At 47.8% G+C, this 18,103-nt stretch overlaps 2 protein-coding genes across 2 annotated transcripts in view; one reads left to right on the forward strand and one right to left on the reverse strand.

Annotated features, from left to right (window-relative positions):
• The window catches only part of B4GALNT3 (beta-1,4-N-acetyl-galactosaminyltransferase 3), a 41,452-nt gene extending 26,149 nt beyond the window's left edge, over positions 1 to 15,303 (forward strand). Inside the window, exons 9-20 of the mRNA XM_027679614.1 lie at positions 79 to 145; positions 1,887 to 2,030; positions 2,437 to 2,546; positions 3,206 to 3,306; positions 4,558 to 4,634; positions 5,232 to 6,225; positions 7,329 to 7,627; positions 8,019 to 8,172; positions 8,902 to 8,974; positions 9,420 to 9,573; positions 10,275 to 10,401; positions 11,208 to 15,303. Coding sequence (XP_027535415.1) covers positions 79 to 145; positions 1,887 to 2,030; positions 2,437 to 2,546; positions 3,206 to 3,306; positions 4,558 to 4,634; positions 5,232 to 6,225; positions 7,329 to 7,627; positions 8,019 to 8,172; positions 8,902 to 8,974; positions 9,420 to 9,573; positions 10,275 to 10,401; positions 11,208 to 11,316 — 2,409 coding nt within the window. The 3' untranslated portion in view covers positions 11,317 to 15,303. The remainder of the gene's footprint in view (positions 1 to 78; positions 146 to 1,886; positions 2,031 to 2,436; positions 2,547 to 3,205; positions 3,307 to 4,557; positions 4,635 to 5,231; positions 6,226 to 7,328; positions 7,628 to 8,018; positions 8,173 to 8,901; positions 8,975 to 9,419; positions 9,574 to 10,274; positions 10,402 to 11,207) is intronic.
• Positions 15,304 to 16,910: 1,607 nt separating this feature from the next.
• Positions 16,911 to 18,103, reverse strand: part of NINJ2 (ninjurin 2) — a 47,348-nt gene continuing 46,155 nt past the window's right edge. The window contains exon 4 of the mRNA XM_027680861.1: positions 16,911 to 17,926. The gene's annotated coding sequence lies outside the window, so the exon portion shown is untranslated. The remainder of the gene's footprint in view (positions 17,927 to 18,103) is intronic.

An 18,103-nucleotide genomic window follows, 5' to 3' on the forward strand; every position in this document is an offset into this window, starting at 1 on the left:
ACATCTTGTGCCTGTTCCTTTTTTTCAGGCTTGGTTAACTCCATAAGCACTTCATTTTAATGTGTTTCTCTGTTCCAGTGGAGACTGAATGACCCAGAGGCGAAGTTCAGAGTGATTGACTCCCAATACCTCTCCCTTTTTGCTAGTAAGTATCTTCATCACAGGTTTTCCCAGGCACCTCCCCATTCTTCCAAAACTTATCAGTGGTGTTTCACCATGAATCATGGTCTAGCCAGGCAAATACCAGGCATACAGATCATTAGGAGAAAAAGGTGGAGACAGGTCAGGAGAAAGACTTCTGGACAAGGGTATGACTCATATATAGTAGAATGGGAAGTAAGATTGGAACATTATTCCAGGGAAGTCTAGAGGTAGCAAGAAGAGTCTGCAAGGGTGAGAAGTGTTCCAGATGTGAGAGTAACACAGGATGGAGTTTGCTTGCTGAGAGCCAGGGGGAATGTGAGGCCCACAACATGGGAGCTGTGGGGAAGTGCTGTCAGCTGGACACGACCAGGGAGGGGGCCACTGTAGCACTTCCAGGGGATTTCACTCTGGGTCCTGAACACAGCAGGATACACTAGTGATATTGGGAGATGCTCCTTTCTTCTGTACTAGCCTCAAGCCTCTTCAAGTTGTTGCTGGATTGCAGCAAACACATCAGTCCAGTCCCTCCTGTTTTGTAAACCCTTCTTAGCACATCAAGTGATGCCTTTATCAGTTAAGGAACTCCTTAGTCCTGTTTGCCCTTACCTAGCTTTGTCAGCATCACTTTCCTCTGCCAGCATTCCCCCTTTCCATATCTACTACTGTTGCTTTCCAACATTTCTGGGTTTTTTCCATGCCAGCACTTCTGTGTATGGAAGACTCCCTTATGTAGTCGAGACATCTGTTTGCTATGTCTTGGATTACAACCTGCTGCTGTATTTTCTGAAACCTGCCATTTGGCCAGGACTAGGCTTTCCATTAGGTTTTTCATCTTCATCCTTTTTCCTTCTGCTCTTTTCTTCTTATTAATTCTCTGTAGAATAGAAAACTGACATCCCAGAAGATCCCTTTGTGGTTAGGTACAGTGCTGCAGTTTCATCTGTATCTGTCACCTTCTGCCCATATAGTTTTCCCCTTTGCCATATTAGCCTTTGGCTGTATCACGTCATCCCATTCCTTCTGGGTTCATGTGTTTTTCAGTACCCAGAAGTGCCCTTGACAGCATGTTGCTTTTTCCCTCATGGATATTTGTTCAATTCCCCTCATTTTAGAGTAAGATCTATGGAGACATGAAGTCCCATGGCAGCAGCACCCAAGAAAAAGTGTAACCAATACTCAGTCTTGAGTTTGAGCTTCCTGTTGCTCCTGGCTTACTGTGGGTCTTCATTCCCTTTCTGGAGTAACATCCTCCTCAGCCACTGAAGGCCTTGCCCCAGGGTCCTGATCCTTTTCCAGCACAGGTGGAAAAGGTTTTTTCAGGTTTTTCCTCCCATTCATCTTTTGTATCTCCTTTTAAAAGAAATGCAATACTAATGATACAGAGGCGTCCATTAATTCCTGCCTGCATGAGGCTTCTTCAGCACACCACTGCTGGTCCGTCCAAGGCAGGAGGCCATTTTCCTCCATAACTTACCCCTGTGTGTGTTTGCTTTCAGTGATAGCCATGTTCCTACCCCACAGCTTCTGTATTTCCAGCTTTCTGGGTCGGAACCTTTCCTTCCTGCAGTGTCTTTGCAGTGGTGCTCCTGATCAGCACCATTCAGGCATTGCTGTGCCGGAGACAGCATTAGTGCCATGGATGCAAAGCCATTTGGAAAGGGCTGACATTGGAGAGAGGTGCTTTTTGGGACAAGGGACAAATTAGCCCTTCCTCCCCCTTCTGTTCTCTCTCTGGTTTCTAGACGAGACGCTTTTAAAGATGGATGAGGTCGGGCATATCCCGCAGACATTGGCCAGTCACAGGAGCCGGCCTGCTGACAGCGCAGGCAGCAAGGCACACCCGGCTGACATGTTGAAGCCTGACCCCCGGGACACTCTTTATGAAGGTAAGACTTGCAAAGCAGCTGAGGAGGTAACTGCAGCCTGTCACAGCACGTGTGGTGACACAGCTGAGAAGCATCGTCCTCCTACACCACGGTTGTCGAGACCATGTTTTTTTATCCCTGGTGCAGAAGAGAGGGGCAGCTACAGTATCAGTCACTGTAGGAGACAAAGCACAGACTAAACCCAGCTCCTCTTTCTTGACATCCAACTCACACAACATCCCCAGGCATAATATTTTTGTGCTAGTGCCTTAGAGGATGTAAAGAGATGAGTTGTGCAAGGTTTCCTTTATGTATCTGTTACCATTTCACACATAAATAAAAAACAGGGGCAGAAGTAGCTAAGCTGGTGCATCAGTTGCAGCCGGGCTTCTCCTGCAGCACTTGCCCGTGTGTTTCCTCTTCCCAGTGCCTCTGCTCAGCAAGTTCCGTGTGCGCCGAGCCTTGCCGGACTGCCCCTACAAGCCCAGCTACCTGGTGAATGGATTTCCTCTGCAGCGCTACCAGGGGCTCCAGTTCGTAAGTTTTATTTCTTAAGCAGGTGCTTGCCCAGGGGAACACAAGGAGGAAGGAGAGAGAGGTCCCATTAACCATGGGGCTTCTCCACCGATCTGAAGCTCCTGGGCAGATCTGATCATGTGTTCAGGTGTCTGCATCCCAGTATGTGCCAGAGGGCAACATCAAGGAAAGGGAGATGAGTGCTGTGCACTGCTCATGTGTCTCACCAGGGTACAAGTGTGTGTGTCTTACAGAGCCCCTCAGGCCTCAAACCAAAGAGCTGAGCTTGCCTTCACACAGAGCCTCACAGTGGCTGAGGATTTCATTCTCTGTGGGGTGAACTGTACCACTAAAGCCCCTGACATCTCTTCAGGAGGGCATGGCCACCTCTCTCCCACCTAGTTCTCACTCTGTTATTTGAATTGAGCTCACAGATAGAGATGGACAGACAGATGCTGAGAAAGGGAGGAAAAGACACACCCAGGCACATATCCTAGCATGCTTCCTTCTGTTTTCCATTCTCACAGCCTGCTACTGCATGCCTTGGAGAGGCAAAGATTTAGTGAGCAACTCCTGCTCCCTTTAAAAAGGGCTGGTTACCCTGCAACTATGTCTGGGTTACCTTGTGACTGACGTCTGGCATTTATGAGTTTTACTTTGTTTTTCTCTCTTCTTTTCAGGTTCATTTATCCTTTGTTTACCCAAATGACTACAGCCGCCTGAGCCACATGGAAAAAGAAAACAAATGCTTCTATCAGGAAAACCCTTATTATTTGGAAAGGTAGGATGCTGCAAATGTGGGTTTAGTAGAAGGGAGGGAGGAGATGGTTTGAAGGCTGGAATTGGTGTGGAATTTCATACTCACTTCTTTGGGACTCTCAATTTTTAAAGATTCCCTAAGCCTTGCAAAACATTAAAGCATTTATAGTTTCTTTTGATAACTGAAGTGAAAATATGTTTAGGTCTCAAGGGGAAACTGCCTCTGCTTTTCTTGCACTATTAACCCAGCAACAGAGAAATCATGTTTGTTCCACTACATCAGGGAGTGTATTCCCAGGAAACTTTGCCTGACAGTGGCTGGAGCCTCCTAAAAGCTGTCACTGTGAAAGCCAAACCACGCTTACCACCAGGCATCTCTCTGGGGGAAGAAATACATGTCATTCGGCTTCACTGAGGCCTTGATCTCAGTGGTGTCCCCATGAGAAAACTGCCACTTGCATGCACCCCCCATAACAGACAGACACCTTTTGTGAGGACTCCTGTCCATTTAGGAGGACTTTTTTACAGGATAAGAAATCACTTTACCAGTGAGATAGCTGATGGTGGCCCCCTTGTGTTCAGGATCTTATTCCACCCTCCAGGACTATTTTGAGGGCTAGAACAACAGATCACGGCATGAGTTTGGGAGGAGACTCGTGGTTCATAATGAAGGATAGGTGGCTACCATGGGCTGGAAGGTGACACCTAGGTTTATTGCTTTGGCAATTCATTTGTATTGTGACTGGATTTGGGAACGGAGGGCCCATTTTGCTTGGCATCAAGCACATATGGAGGAAAACAGCCCTGGAAATCCCTCCCAAAAGCTTGAAGCACAGGCATATGGGGACAGCACACAGGTGGTAGTGGTATAAGAGGAGAGAGAGGGAGATCACTGCAATCAGCTGCTTGAGCTGCTTTTGCAGTGTGATGATTTGCATTTGTGAGCACTACATCTTAAGTGAGCTTTAAGGAGGAGTTTAAGGGAGGCTAAAGAAGTGTTTCAGGGTACTTATATTGGGGTTTCCTCCTGAACCTATGAGAAAATCTCTTGAGAGACTGAGATGATAAGGAAGGAAAATGCATGTCTTAGGCACTGCAGAGTAAGATCTGCTTGCCCAAAGATTTGAAAGATGGTGATGATGTTTGGAAGGTAGATGTGCTGGGTAGATGTAACCAGAGTAATGGATCATCACCTCTGAAGCAATGGCTATTATTTTTTTGGAAAGGGCAAAGTAACTTTCATCAAACTTCTGTTTTGCTCTTCCCTCTACAGATTCGGATTCTACAAGTACATGAAAATGGATCGGCCAGACAAGAGCCTGGACTCTGGAGAAAAGACAGAGCAGCCAGGTAGGGGCCCTAGTGTCAGAGCCAGAAGATCCTTTCACCTGTCACTTTTGCGTGTGGTCTTCCAGCAGCAGCTGAAAGAAGCTGTTGACTTTCCATAACAAGGAAGTCACAGCCTTTCCCTGCCAGATTATTGTGTCTGGGAGGAGATTTTTGCTGCAGCTTTTACTTCTCTCAAGGGCAGGTTGGGAGGTCACCAAACAGTGGGCTGTAGAAGACAACGTGACAACTACCTCTCAGGCCCACAGCTTATCTGAGATGTAATTCTAGCAAAAACATGGGCAGGAGCAACAGAGCCAAAGCTGTGCAGCATTGCAGCCTGCGCTCACACCTGCCCTGCAAATCTGTGGCCAGACAAGACACCTAAAGGCAAAGCCAGACACCTCCACAGCCTTTGGCAGTGGTGGCTAAGATGTGCTGAGGAGGTTGGTACCAGCAGGAGCACAGATCTTGTGTGTGAGAGCATCCCTGTCCTCTGAGCAGGAGGGGCAATACTGAGGTGAGGTGACAAGTGGCTGCCCCCAGCAGGACGAGTGCCTGGGCTAGGATGGGGGAAGCAGTGGGAGGATGCCAGAGATGTAACTTCAATTACTCCTGCAGGCTCCCAGGAGGGGAACCTGGATGACCTGCAGTACGAGGAGCAGGACATGGAGAGTACCCGTCCCCCCGAGCACCCTGGCACAGTGAAGGCAGAGCTGTTGGGCAACGCTCCCGGCAGCATGTTGGGCAGGGACAATATCCATGAGGACTATTCCTTCCGGGAGCGTCGTCGGCTCCTCTCAGTGATAGGAGAGGGGATACAAAGGAGAAGGACAAAGAGGTCTGGTGTCAAATCAGCTGTGCTGGCCTCTACTAACCAAAGCCTCAGCCAGGTTGGCCTGGAGGGGAACCCAGTAACAAAGAGACCCCGTTTAAAAGCTGGTGTCAAAGACAACTCCAGGAGCCCTCTGCAGCATGCCAGGGCCATCCAGGGGAGAGTGCCTGTCAGAAGGGCAAACCCTCCTTCTAGGACTGTATCTCAAAGACAGCAGTCTTTTAGCCACCCTAGAGACTCAGGGGTCACAATTCCCAAAGGAGCGAGACCTCGAGGAGATCTCAGCACTGCTAAGGACGGGCTGCAGCCAGCAGGCACCGTGCCAGCCAGGAAAGAAGGCCCAGTCTCTGGCAAAGCCAGCAGACGCTCTGTGAGCACTGCCAGCCCCAGCCAGCCTGGGCTGCCCCAGTGGCTGAACCAAGTGGAGTCCTACATTGCTGAGCACAAGGCAGCCAATGGTGGGGAGATGGACGAAAGAGAGGTACAGGTGCCAGCTCCTGTGAAGGGCAAGTCTGGACCTGTGGCAGCAGAAGACGAAGAGGAAGAGGCAGATGGGGAGCCAGAGGAGGAAGATGAGGAGGATTTGGATTATGTACCAGTGTTCGACCAGGCAGTGAACTGGGAGCAGACCTTCAGCGCGAACAACCTGGACTTCCATATGCTGCGCACAGACTGGATTGACCTGAAATGCAACACATCAGGAAACTTATTGCTAAGAGAAAGGGAGGCCCTGGAAGTTACACGTGTCTTCCTGAAGAAGCTCAACCAGAGGAGTAAAGGGTAAGGCACAGTGAGAGAACCAAGGGACAGCTGGTGTACCCTGCTGCACAGGGAATGCCTGTCATGTGAGTAACTAGTGAGAATCAGAGGATAAACTACATGTGGGAAATAAGATTTCAGGCAAGGAATCTGTGTAAAACACTGGGCTTTAAATATACCTCTTTTGGCTGATAACTGGTGCCAGCTTTTGCTGGTACTCTTTTTTTACATGGTCTTGATATGGTTCTTTTTCTTCTCAAGATTTACCATCCTGATTGCCTTTCTGTCAAGCAGACATAATTCCTCTGAGCCTCCATAAGCTAAACAATCCAACTCCTGACTCTTCTGTCCGGTTGGCCTCTATTTCCATCATTTTTTAACCAGTCCTTTTCCATGCAGGTTTCAGTTTGAGTTAATCTTCCTTGACATAAGTAACCAGTATCCTAGATATTTTATAGAATAGGTGTTATGAATTTCCGATCCCTGCTGTCTAATGCTACATCTTAAGATCACATTTGTTTTTTCAGGGTCACATCACACCGTTACACAGTCAGGTGTAACTGATCAATACACACAAGCTCTTCTCTGGCAAGCATCAACTTTACAGCAGAAACTCTTGTTATGATCTGAAAGGGCATGACCTGGCATTTCATCCAGTTTTGGCCATTCCAAACCTAAAGCTCACTCCAGTTTTTACTGTGTGATTGCTCAGTCCTCCTCCATGTTCTTGGCTGATAAGCTGTCATGAGCCAGTTTCACTAGCCCAAACATACTCCTTGTGCCAAGATCGTTGTAGGTGGTGTTGAGTACACTCACTACTACCAGCCCTACAATCATTCAGACACATTCGTTATTTTCTGTGTCACCTTTATTTCATTTCCCCTGCCAAATATTTTTCTCTTGGCCGGAATCCCAGGTCTAATCCCACATGCTTGTGGATTTAGGAAACAGGTGCTAAACCTTCCCATGGGACTTTGGAAGCAGTGCAGCGAAGCAAGGGGAAGCTGGGGACAAAAAGGTTTGTGCTAGCCAGGAGGAAGGAGCCTAGCAGAGCTGAACGGGCTGGAGGTGGGAGTGGGGCTGGTGTAGAGGGGACATGCCCATGCCAACTCTATCTCCTGCAGGCGGTTCCAGCTGCAGCGTATCGTGAACGTGGAGAAACGCCAGGACCGCATGCGGGGCAGCCGCTACCTGCTGGAGCTGGAGCTGCTGGAGCAGGGAGGGCGGCTCGTCCGCTTCTCCGAGTACGTCTTCGCGCGGGGCTGGCAGGGCGTCGGTGGCGATGAGGAGGAAGAGAGGAAGATGAGGAGCCTGGTGTGGGGTCGCCGGCGGCACCTGATGGCTGTGGCAAACGAGCCAGAGCTGTGCTGGCCCCAGGGCTTTTCCTGGAACCACCGTGCCGTGGTTCACTTCGTGGTGCCAGGTAAGGAGGACCTGCCTCCCCAGGACACCGAGGGATGGCACCGTGGGCGGTTCCCGTGAGGGCAGTCCTGAACAGTGAACCTGGGCCAGTCTCAACCATCTCATTTGGGTCATTTCCAATTTCTGTTCTCTCCAAGTAAAACCCCCTCAGAAATATGATAGGCCCCAAACTTCCATGGCTTGTAAGCTCAAAGAAAAGTCCTGTCACATGGTGGGAAAGAACCCACACTGATTCCTTGCTTCTTTGGACCAGGTTTTCAGCCTGGGCCTGTTTCAGCATCCCTGCAAGGTTATTGGGGTTTGACAGGAGGCAAGAAGCCTTGCCTGTTGAGAAACAACACCATCACTGAAATCAGTTTGCTTAGATTATCTCCCTGTTGCAATACAACCAGTGAAAAACCAGGCACGTTGGGTGCTGCAGTTCATCTCTGACATGGAAGAGCTGTTCCAAGTCACTAAGGATCCCAACTTCAACATCATCATCACAGACTACAGCAGCGATGACATGGATGTAGAGAAGGCTCTGAAAAGATCTACCTTGCACAGGTGAGAGTACTGCTTGGTCACAAAAAAAACACTCACACATATATGCTGCAAACACAGCACTTCTGCCAGTCTCTGTGTGTTGACCAGCCACAGCCTGCTGCAGCTGGAAAACTAAAGATAACACTCACCCAGACCTTGCACATGAACATGAATATATTGTTATCATGATGTGCATACACACCATGTACTGCACGGAACAGTGTTATAAAAGTTTAAGGCAATACCTAGTGTAGTATTCCAGCCAAATTTGTTGAATTTGTCTCTATTTTCAAGTTCGCAAGAGAGAAGACAAAGCAAGTCTCACAGTGATGGGGCAGAGGGAGGACAGACAAGAAAGCTGTGAGAAATAGGACAGGGAGCATGGAGGCCTCTGGGGACTCCGCTTGCTCGAATAACTGTCTGGCTTACCCTACTCTGATCTGAACCAGCCTTGGCTGTTCATTTCCTTTACATGCCAATAACAGGTCTAGTCCTAGGATAGACAGACTGGACTATAGGTGAACAGACTTTTGCTAGGCATTGCCCTCCCCTTGATCCACAAGGGGGAAGACTCTGAGGGCGTGATGGAACGTGGAGCAGTGCCTAAGCTTGTGCACTCACCCAGCAAAGGCTTTCCTCCTCCTTGAGAGGGTGCACAGGGTGAGGGCAGCTCCACAGCCTAATGCCTGTGGTGCTTCCTGTGCCACCGGCGCATGGGAACTGAACTTGACTTTCCCATCTGTCCCCCAGCTACCGGTACCTGAAGCTGACAGGGAATTTCGAGCGTTCTGCTGGGCTGCAGGCGGGAATAGACCTTGTGACGGTGAGTCTGGGCACCCTTGGGGTGGACACTGGTGCTATTGCTACTTTTGGTACTGTACACACTGGTTTTAGGGAAGGGAATAGCCTGGCAGACTAGATCAAATGTGAATATGTTTTCTGTCCTTCCAGAGTAAGGGTCTCACCCTGTATTGTGAGGTGCCTGTGTTCTGTTTGGTTCTCAGTCCACCTGCTGGGACTGTTGGACAGGAGGGAAATCAGCAGTAGCAGCTTTGTGATACTGGCTCTGCCAGGTCACAGTCGTGGTATTTCACATTCATCGTTGAACAGCCACTCAGTGGCTGCTTTGCCAGCCTCTGGGACCTCAGTTTCTGATGCAGCAACAAATGGCTTTTTAATTGACTCCCATATCTCTGTCTTCCTGCTCCTCAAGAAAGACTTACTGAAAGTCAATCTGTTTTTTTCCCAACCGGTGTGGTTCATTCCAGGACCCACACAGCATCATCTTCCTGTGTGACCTCCACATCCACTTCCCAGCTGGAGTCATTGATGCAATCAGGAAGCACTGTGTCGAAGGCAAGATGGCCTTCGCACCCATGGTCATGAGGCTGCACTGCGGGATGTCCCCACAGTGGCCTGAAGGTAGGAGGGAATGGAGCCTCTTTGGCTCAGACCTTGGGGAATGGGGAAAGAAGCAGGGTGTCTGCCACCCCTAGATTTGTTCCTCTGGTGTTGTTGAGGTCTGAAGCCTAAGGTACTTCCAGCTCCACAAAGTGAGAGTGTGTTAGATGTGGTTTAACAGCATCAGGTACCTGGAATTTGAGATCAAAAAGCTAGCAGAGCCCTTTGTATAATGTTTCTCCTGGGGCTCTTTATGGATATAAGGACCTTGGAAAACCCTTCCTTTATTCCCTTCTGTCCATTACTCTCTTTTCTTAGAGGGCACAGCCTGTCCTGAGGAGAGCTGGTAGAGCAGGGATGAGGGAAACCAACCCAAGTCAGAGGGAGGAAAGTGGCATAGATCATCTTAGCATGGGATTTTCTTTAGACAGAGATGGCCACCCGGAGCCATTCAGGCACAGGGCAACCCTGTGAAGCTGTACAGTCCAGGAGATTTTGGAGGCTCTGCTAACAAGTTGATAGGACAGCCCATGCTGTCTGTCCTCTAACCTTTCTCACTTCCCAAAGCTGGTTGGCATGGTTGGCTCTGCCTTGGTGCTGAGTTCACTCTCTGGTGTCAACATCATGCTAAAAGTAGTTTGAATCTCTCTCCAGTATCTCTACTGGAGTCATCAATGGTTCCAAGCACCAACATACCTATGCTTCTTTTGTGCTCTCCTCAGGCTACTGGGAGGTGAATGGGTTTGGTCTCCTGGGCATATACAAGTCTGACCTGGACAAGATCGGAGGCATGAACACGAAAGAGTTTCGAGACCGCTGGGGAGGAGAGGACTGGGAACTCCTGGACAGGTAGGCATCCATTGTCAATGTTCATGTGCTCAGGAAGGGAGACCCATTGGATCTTGGAAGACCAATGACTACAGGAGTGGGGATATAAGGAGATTGAGATGACTGCTGCCACCATAAGCTTGGTCAGTGAGGGAGAGTCTTTGAGCCTGTCCTGACCTCAAACCTAGTAGGTTAGGAGACACAAAACACTCTGCTACAGCCACTAGTAAGAGAAGAGCCATTTTCTGGTGCCTTACTGCCACACTGCTGGTTGGCCACGTGCAAATCAGGCACTGATGATTGTGAAGGCTTTGTCCTCTTCCAGCAGTGCAGCACACAGTCTGGGTCTCTCAGACTTCCCGTATAACATTTAGCAGTTGTCCAGAAGACCAACTGTTGGAGAAACATTTAAAGGTCACAAGGTACAGTTACAATTTCCAAGTTTGTAGTGAGGGATCTCTGCTGGACAAATCCTAAGCCTCTGGGTTTGTAGTTCTAGGCTTTGGGCCCTGTCCTGTCTTTTCTGACAGCTGACTGCAGAAAAGACTAGCATCCTGAGCAATCCTGTGCTGTCAGCTGTCTTTTCCTCCTAGCCTGGTATGTGCAGGCACTCCTGACCAGTCCTGCCCCTCAAGGGTGCATAAACACTCACCAAGTGTCATTAAATGCCTGCTTATGGATATGAGACACCTCTGAGCTATTCTGGACTATCCAATTTAGTTGTAGTCTCTTGTCAACAGCACAACTTAAAAGAGTTTTTCTGAGGCTGAGCCCCCCCAGTATCTTTACGATCAAGTTTTCTCTGAGTCTACCCTTCTTTCTACCAGGATCTTACAGGCTGGGCTGGAAGTGGAGCGTCTGTCCCTGAGAAACTTTTTCCACTGGTTTCACTCAAAGCGGGGCATGTGGAACCGACGCCAGCTGAAGACACTGTAGCCTTCAACCCCACAGCTGTTCGGCGGCACCGTCCACCATCTCGTCTAGATGTGCACTTTACTGAGGCACACAGCCGAGCACACAAACTCTTCCTCTGCCTCCAGAGCCCTCTGATGGGATGGCACAGCTGGGGAAGGGATGATCAGGCTGGCGGAGCAGGAGCTTCTCTTCTGAGCCATTGTATCCAAGACGTGGGATCCATGTCTGGCTGGGAAGGTGTGCGGGGGAGATGTCGACGAGGGAAGGACTCGCATTTCCTGCCGTGCAGTCTGGTGGATGGTACAGTGGGAGAGGTGCCATATTTCCTGTTGAGTCTTGCACCAAACAAACACAAATCCCAGCTAAGCCCAGAATGGTTTATTTAGAGCAATGCAGCTTCTCTTTCAATACTTGAATGAAAAAAAGAAAAAAAAAAAAAGAAAAAACCACGACCCTTCCCGTTTCCCCTCCTTCCCTATCTCTTCAGTATCCATGATTTTGGACAGGGGACCAAAGTTCTCTGAACTGTTTTGCATCCACATCCCCGTGTGCTGACCCAAGGAAATCTGGATATGGAGGAGCTATAGGCACTTTAGGCTGCTGGTGCTTAGACGTTTCTCTGTGCTTTTCACCTTAGTCATTATGAAAAACTGTGCTCATATTCAGCAAATTATGGGCCATAGATGGAGATGCAAATACATTTCCCTTCCAAGAGCCATCTTTGCCTGTAGCTGGGTGAGCTGGTGAGGGTGATGTTACAAATCCACCTAAATTATTGATCCACTTCCTGAGGATAGTGGAGGGGTTATACAGAGAAGCTAGGAGGGCATCTCAGGAGGAACTTTGCAGCCTTATCTGACAGACGTGTTTGTCCTAATAATATCAGGGAAACCCTAGCAGGGAAGAAGTGGCAATATTTTAGTAGTTGAAATATTGTGATTTTGTCAGAAGAGGAGACAGAGTATTCTGCTCTCAAAATCCTGTACATTTATGCAGCATCTAAAAGTTAATTTAATAAGTTATGGCCTCACAGTTGTGTCTTGTCCTAGTTTGACTCTTATGTAGAGAGCAGGCTTCTTGGTTGAAGAACCAGCACAGCTCTTGGTGCTTCATCTCTGAAACAGCCCTGGGAGCTCTGGCCTGATACAGAGGAGGTGGCCTCAGGTCTTGGCACATGCACTGGATGTAGAGAACAGTGAGGACGGAAGAGGGTTGAGTGAATAAAAGGATAGGCAGACCCATGCTGTCATTGATGCAAGACCTGTGGAAAGAGCCCACAGCTGGCCTGATGCTACAGGAAATTCTCATCCCCCAAAACTCCTCTTAATGCAAGGCAAGATTTTTTTACCCTGTAACCATTTTAGAAGACAATATACACCCAGAAATCCCAGCACACTCAGTACTTTACACTGGAGCTCCAGTGGTCCCTGTACCATCCTAAAAAGGCTGCTACTGGTCTCAAGCTTGAGGGGAGAATGTGACATAGAATGCTGCTCTTGGGGCCCAGCTCTGTGAGGAGTTGTTGAGAAGTGAGTAATGGAGGTATGTAGAATACAAGCAATGCTGACATGGTACTTGGGTTTTTTTTTTTGCTTTTTGCTGATGGAGTCATTCATTTGTTACTGGTTCTCTGGTGCTTGACAAGTCCATCAAGTTCCACTATTGTAGAAAACTGAACATGCAAGTTCTGGCACGTGAGATAGAAATCTTGTCAAATCATCTACTTGCATCAGTCTGGGTTTTGTGACTGATGGAGTTAGAAAAAGGCAACCAGATAGAAGAAAATTTTGCTGTGCAGTGTGCAGCCATGGTAAGAAGTAGACAAAAGACAGCTGTGTCTCTGACTCCACAGAGTGTTTGCCAGAATGGAGTATCCCAGAAGAGGCAGTCTTAGCCATCTACCCAAGCCAGAGCAGTCTTCCTATTGAGGGAAAGTACTTTACCCATGTAGATACTAGGAAATTAGTCACTGCAGCTGGGGTGAGAGGAAACAGGCTGACAACAGTCAATTTTTTTTATTTTTTTTTTTTTTCCCAAAAAAGTGTTATAGGAGTTTAGGAGACCAGGGCCTTGTGATGCAATGTTGCAATAAGCTCTGTTTCTGCCTGGAATGTGCAGTGTCAGTCATGCTCTCGGTGCATGTCAGAGCCTGTGCTTCACTCAAACACAGGAACAGCCCCACGAGTGTGCAGGTGAGCTGCTTTCCAGGCTCCAGGACTGCGCCTCCACAGCCTGTCCAGGCTGGCTCTGTCACGCAATCCCTGTGGAATGGGGAGAGGCTATCGGGAAGGGCGAATGCCGGGACACAGTGAGGCAATAGCAGGACCAGCTGTCTGGCCCCATCAGGCTGAGAACAGCATGATGCCCATTTTGCAGATGGAGAGCTGATGGATTCAGTGGCAGCCTGTAAGTCAGGCACAGGGAGGAGGGGTTATTTGTACCATGTGCTTTCACATCTGGCTGTAGATGTGGTCTGCAGCACCTAAAGTTAGCAACTGGCTTTCATCTGCAGGCACTGGCAAGAATTAGGTGCATCCAGAAGGTAACTCACTTCCCTTAATGATGATATGAGTAGCCCCTCTTCCCCACCAGAGAGGACAGTCATCAAAGAGTGGACTGGAATGCAGCGCTCATTGCAGCACTGCCAGCAGAATTTGAGGATTTTGCTTCCATTTTTCATCTGAAACTGTGCTCCTTCCTTCATACCTTGTAACCCAGGCCAGTGTCAAGCAGAACTACCTCGTGAGGGCTCCTTGGTGGAGATATAAGGAGTTCGTGGTTTTCAGTCCCATTTCCTGATGGCCAGTGTCCCTACTGTCAAAGCTACCATCTCAAATGTTCTTCCCTTTCTACCACAGTGGGAATTCTCAGTTGGTATTTAAGCATTGCTGTAGTAAACGTGATTAATACTAATTGGCACTAGCTGGCAGTCTCCATGGAGGAGCTTGGAGAGCCCATAGGGACAAAAGCTGTCTTCCAGCCCACATGCTCAAAGACCAGTGCAGGTAGAGAGAGAAGGGGCTACACGCTCCCCAGTTTGCCAGCCAGCAGCAAACCTTGCAGGAGCAGCGCTGGGCTTTGCTCTAGGGCTGTTGTCCCTCTTCCAAAACAACCTGCAGTTTTTCTCCTCAGACAGAGTCACGGAGGCAGGGAGAGTAGGAAGCCCAGCAGGAGCAGGTAGTCCTACAGCCATGTAGTGAAAGGGCACGACCAGCCAGGGCAGTGGCCAGACCAGAACCACAGGGGTTTGCCCCATCACTAGTGTCACACGTCTTGCATCATCTCTGGGTCCAGCACAGCTCCCAGAGGGAAGAGGGAACCTGGCTTCACCATGGCCAGGAAGCTGACTCTCCCCAGCAACTGATCACATTTCTCTCGCTAGGATCTCTTTAGGAAGCTGTGCCGAGTTTCTGGCCTTGATGTGCATCCTGGCTGTGTCCTGCCTTGACGGCAGAAGGAAGTCAGTTGCTTGGGATTTTCCGTGCATCAGACAGGAGCAAGCTGCTCCAGAAGCTCTCTGGCTGGGGAGATGATGGGCCATGGTTCAAGAGAGACCTTCCCCGGGGCAGGATGTGACCAGGCTGTGGCACCTGGGCCTCCAAGTGCGCGGTGCAGGGCAAGGAGGCTCTGCCTAGAAATGAGACTCTGTCTTCAGGACTGTGAACTGTGGGGCTGGTACTTGTGTTGCAGGTCAGCAAAGGGAACGAAGAAGGGCTGGCTTTTATTCTGAGCAAAATGTTTTGTGTGAAAATTATAATGTGATTTGTTTTGTCATTGTCTTAATGTTTGTCCAGTATGAACATCTCTTCTTATTACCTACAAACGTCTGAAGTTGATTGTTTTTTAGATACAGATGCCTTGTGTTGAGAATCTGAGTTGTACCTTTGAATTACCTGCCTTAAAGTGGCTCTGTGCCTTCAAGACAACTCCTGGGCCACCTCTCTGTTGTAGCTGGGGGATATACAGGTTCTCCCTCATGTTTTATAAATACATTGTCTTCCTACAAGAGCTCACTTCTGTCTGTGTGTTACTCGCAACCACATCACCATGCAGCAGGGATTAGAAACCAGGTGTTGCTCCTCTGTCTTCATGTAACCGAAAGCATAGGCAATACCAGAGAGACAGAGCACACTCTGCCCAAGGCAGCAAGAGCTCTGCAGCAGGAAGTGAGTGGGAGATGCAGCAAGCAAGGTTAGCCAGGAGCGAGACCTGTTTCAGTCCCTCTAGGTCTGCAGAAAGTGGGATGGCAACACAACAGTATTTCTCCTGTCTTCTTGGGTTTGTCATGTGGAACAAGGTGGAAACACTGAACAAATACACATCCCCCCAAAGCACAGGTGTGATGTGATCATAGAGAATGTGGAAAACAGAGTGGTCCTCCTTGCAAGCAGAGGACAATTCCTGGAGAAGACCACAGGTGAGAGCCTAGACCCAGGTTTGGTGCTTGGCACAATTTACACAAATGAGAGGTCAACTCTTTCACAGCAGCTGCTTATTTAGATTCAATTTTGGCCCATTTTTGCATCAGCTGTGTGTTGAGTATCAAAAGCTTGGCAGGAATGGGAGTCAGATATGGAGAGGGGAAAAGGCAGCCAAGGTTGCTAATGAGTCTGATTTCATTATAATGAGAAATTATTATTATTAAAGGTGACGGGGAAAAAATATTCTGGTGTGCTGCCAGTCTTTTGCTTGTCTGGGATGAGTGACAGGAAGCCTTCTCTGCTCAGGCAGGCCTCATGTACCATCATACCTGATCTAGTAGCTCTCTGAAACAATGATGAAGTTAAGATCTGGTAAGGAAATTCCCCTCACTGCTTCTTTCCCAGCTGAACCTTTTCTTTTTTTCCCTCTCTTTACATTCAGTCATCAATGCTAATTGCTTTGCCTCCTGCTCCATGAAGCAATGAGTCCTAGGGTTTGGGCTCTGCGCAGGGAATGCATAACATTTTACCTTTCCGTGAACCCAGCTGGCCAGTAGTGGCTGAAAGCCCTTAGCTTGTGGTTTTGCTTTGCCTACAAGTGGCTTGGTTACCCCTACAGTGAAGCCTTTTTCTGGAGGAAAGCAGGATAACAGGCTTCCCAGAAACATCCACCCCTGTCTGCTGTCAGTCTTGGCACAGAGCAAGAACTGAGTTAAGCAGCAAAGTCAGTGTCACTCCAGACCTGTCATCCCCCAGATAACGTGGAGGACAAGTCTTTGCCTGCTTCACCAAACAGATCCCAGACTGTGCTCAGCTTTGCCACTTTAAATTCTGGTAAATACATAACTGGTATTTTCCGCCCTACTCTTTTTATGCAACTTTCCTTCAGCTGCCGAAAAGTCAGTTGCAGGTACCAGCTGATGCTGGCCCGTGGCCTTACCCACCACCTTCTGAGCAAGATCATTCACACCCTCTCCAGAAAAAAGCACCACCTGTAACTTACAGTGAAATTTAGGTCTGTAAAGCCAAATACAGAATATAAATGAAATCTGTCTGTATCTATTTCTAAGTGTCAGACACTTCCAGTAGCTCCTGAAGACCACTATGAGGACGTTTTCATGGCATTTCTGTCTCAGTGGTAGCAAGGATATGCAAAATTAAAAATCCATATTGAACTGTGATTTTGCAGTACAATGAAAAAAATCATTTAATAATCAGAAGAGCGTGTAATTGTTTTAACAGGTTTACACAAGGCTATTAAAATATCCATTTCTTAGCATGAGTACAAAGTTAAATTTAGAATAAAAAATTTTTACTCTTTCAAAAAAATCTGGAAACTTGTTAATTCAAAGGATCTTTTTTTTAAGGAAACAAATTGTTCTAATGCAAGGGAATTTCCAGCATTACCAATATAAAATCAATATATTTAAAAATATTTGTATTACTGATAAGACCTTAATGAAGTAATACACTATGTAACTGTCATTTTTCATTGTGGCAATAAGCCTAGACTGTCTCCTTATGTATAATGTTTCTTCATTTTCTACTAAATACTGTCAGGCCATTCTGACATCATTCCTGATAGGTCCCTGATGATGACATCAGACCATAATACGTATTTTTTCTCATTGTTAATATTCCAATGCTGGAAGTACCTGATTGTTTTCTTAACTGTGTTACATTTAATTTTAAACAACTAGGAAAACATTTGAACTGGTTTAACTATGTTGACGTGCACACACTTTTCTATCCTCCCATGAGAGTTTTTTTTTAGTGTGAGAAACCCATTCCAACACTTGGGATGTAAACCATGAGATAGAATTGCTTTAAGTATAGAGACTTATGTTTGAGACAAAAAAAAAAGCTAGACTTTTCTTATTTATTTAGCCTACAAAGTAAATCATTCAGTCTTCTCTACCGAATGAGCCAATATTGAATATGTGAAGCGGTAAGATATGAGATTTACAGAACTGTGCTTTGAAACCATGTACCTGCTGCTGTTCCCTTGCAAAGTTTGCTCTAGCTTGGAAAGGTGATGTTTCCACCCCTTCAGAACTGCAAAAGCATTACAGGAGGGGGCCAGTATACCATGACACACACAGAGTTTTGAAAGTTTAATCCAGTTTGCTGGATTTGTCGATGGGCTCCTGCTGAGGTCAGTGAAGACGTAGAGGAGGAGAGCTTTTCCTTCCAGCTGCACTCCTCAGATCCTGCAGGAAAGATAAGAAATGCCAGTAAGGTCAGAGCAGGCTGCTTTGTGCTGTGTAGCCAGAGAGGAGCAGTCACAGCATACTGGGTCACTCGACACCATGACCACCCCTACACATGTGGGCTGCTGCTCTTCAGTGCTTGCACCCTTCTGGATCCCAAGCAAGCAGTGTTTTTAT

Source organism: Neopelma chrysocephalum, unplaced genomic scaffold (genome assembly GCF_003984885.1).
Source record: "Neopelma chrysocephalum unplaced genomic scaffold, ASM398488v2 Primary Assembly neopelma1_59, whole genome shotgun sequence".
In the NCBI taxonomy this organism is placed as follows: domain Eukaryota; kingdom Metazoa; phylum Chordata; class Aves; order Passeriformes; family Pipridae; genus Neopelma; species Neopelma chrysocephalum.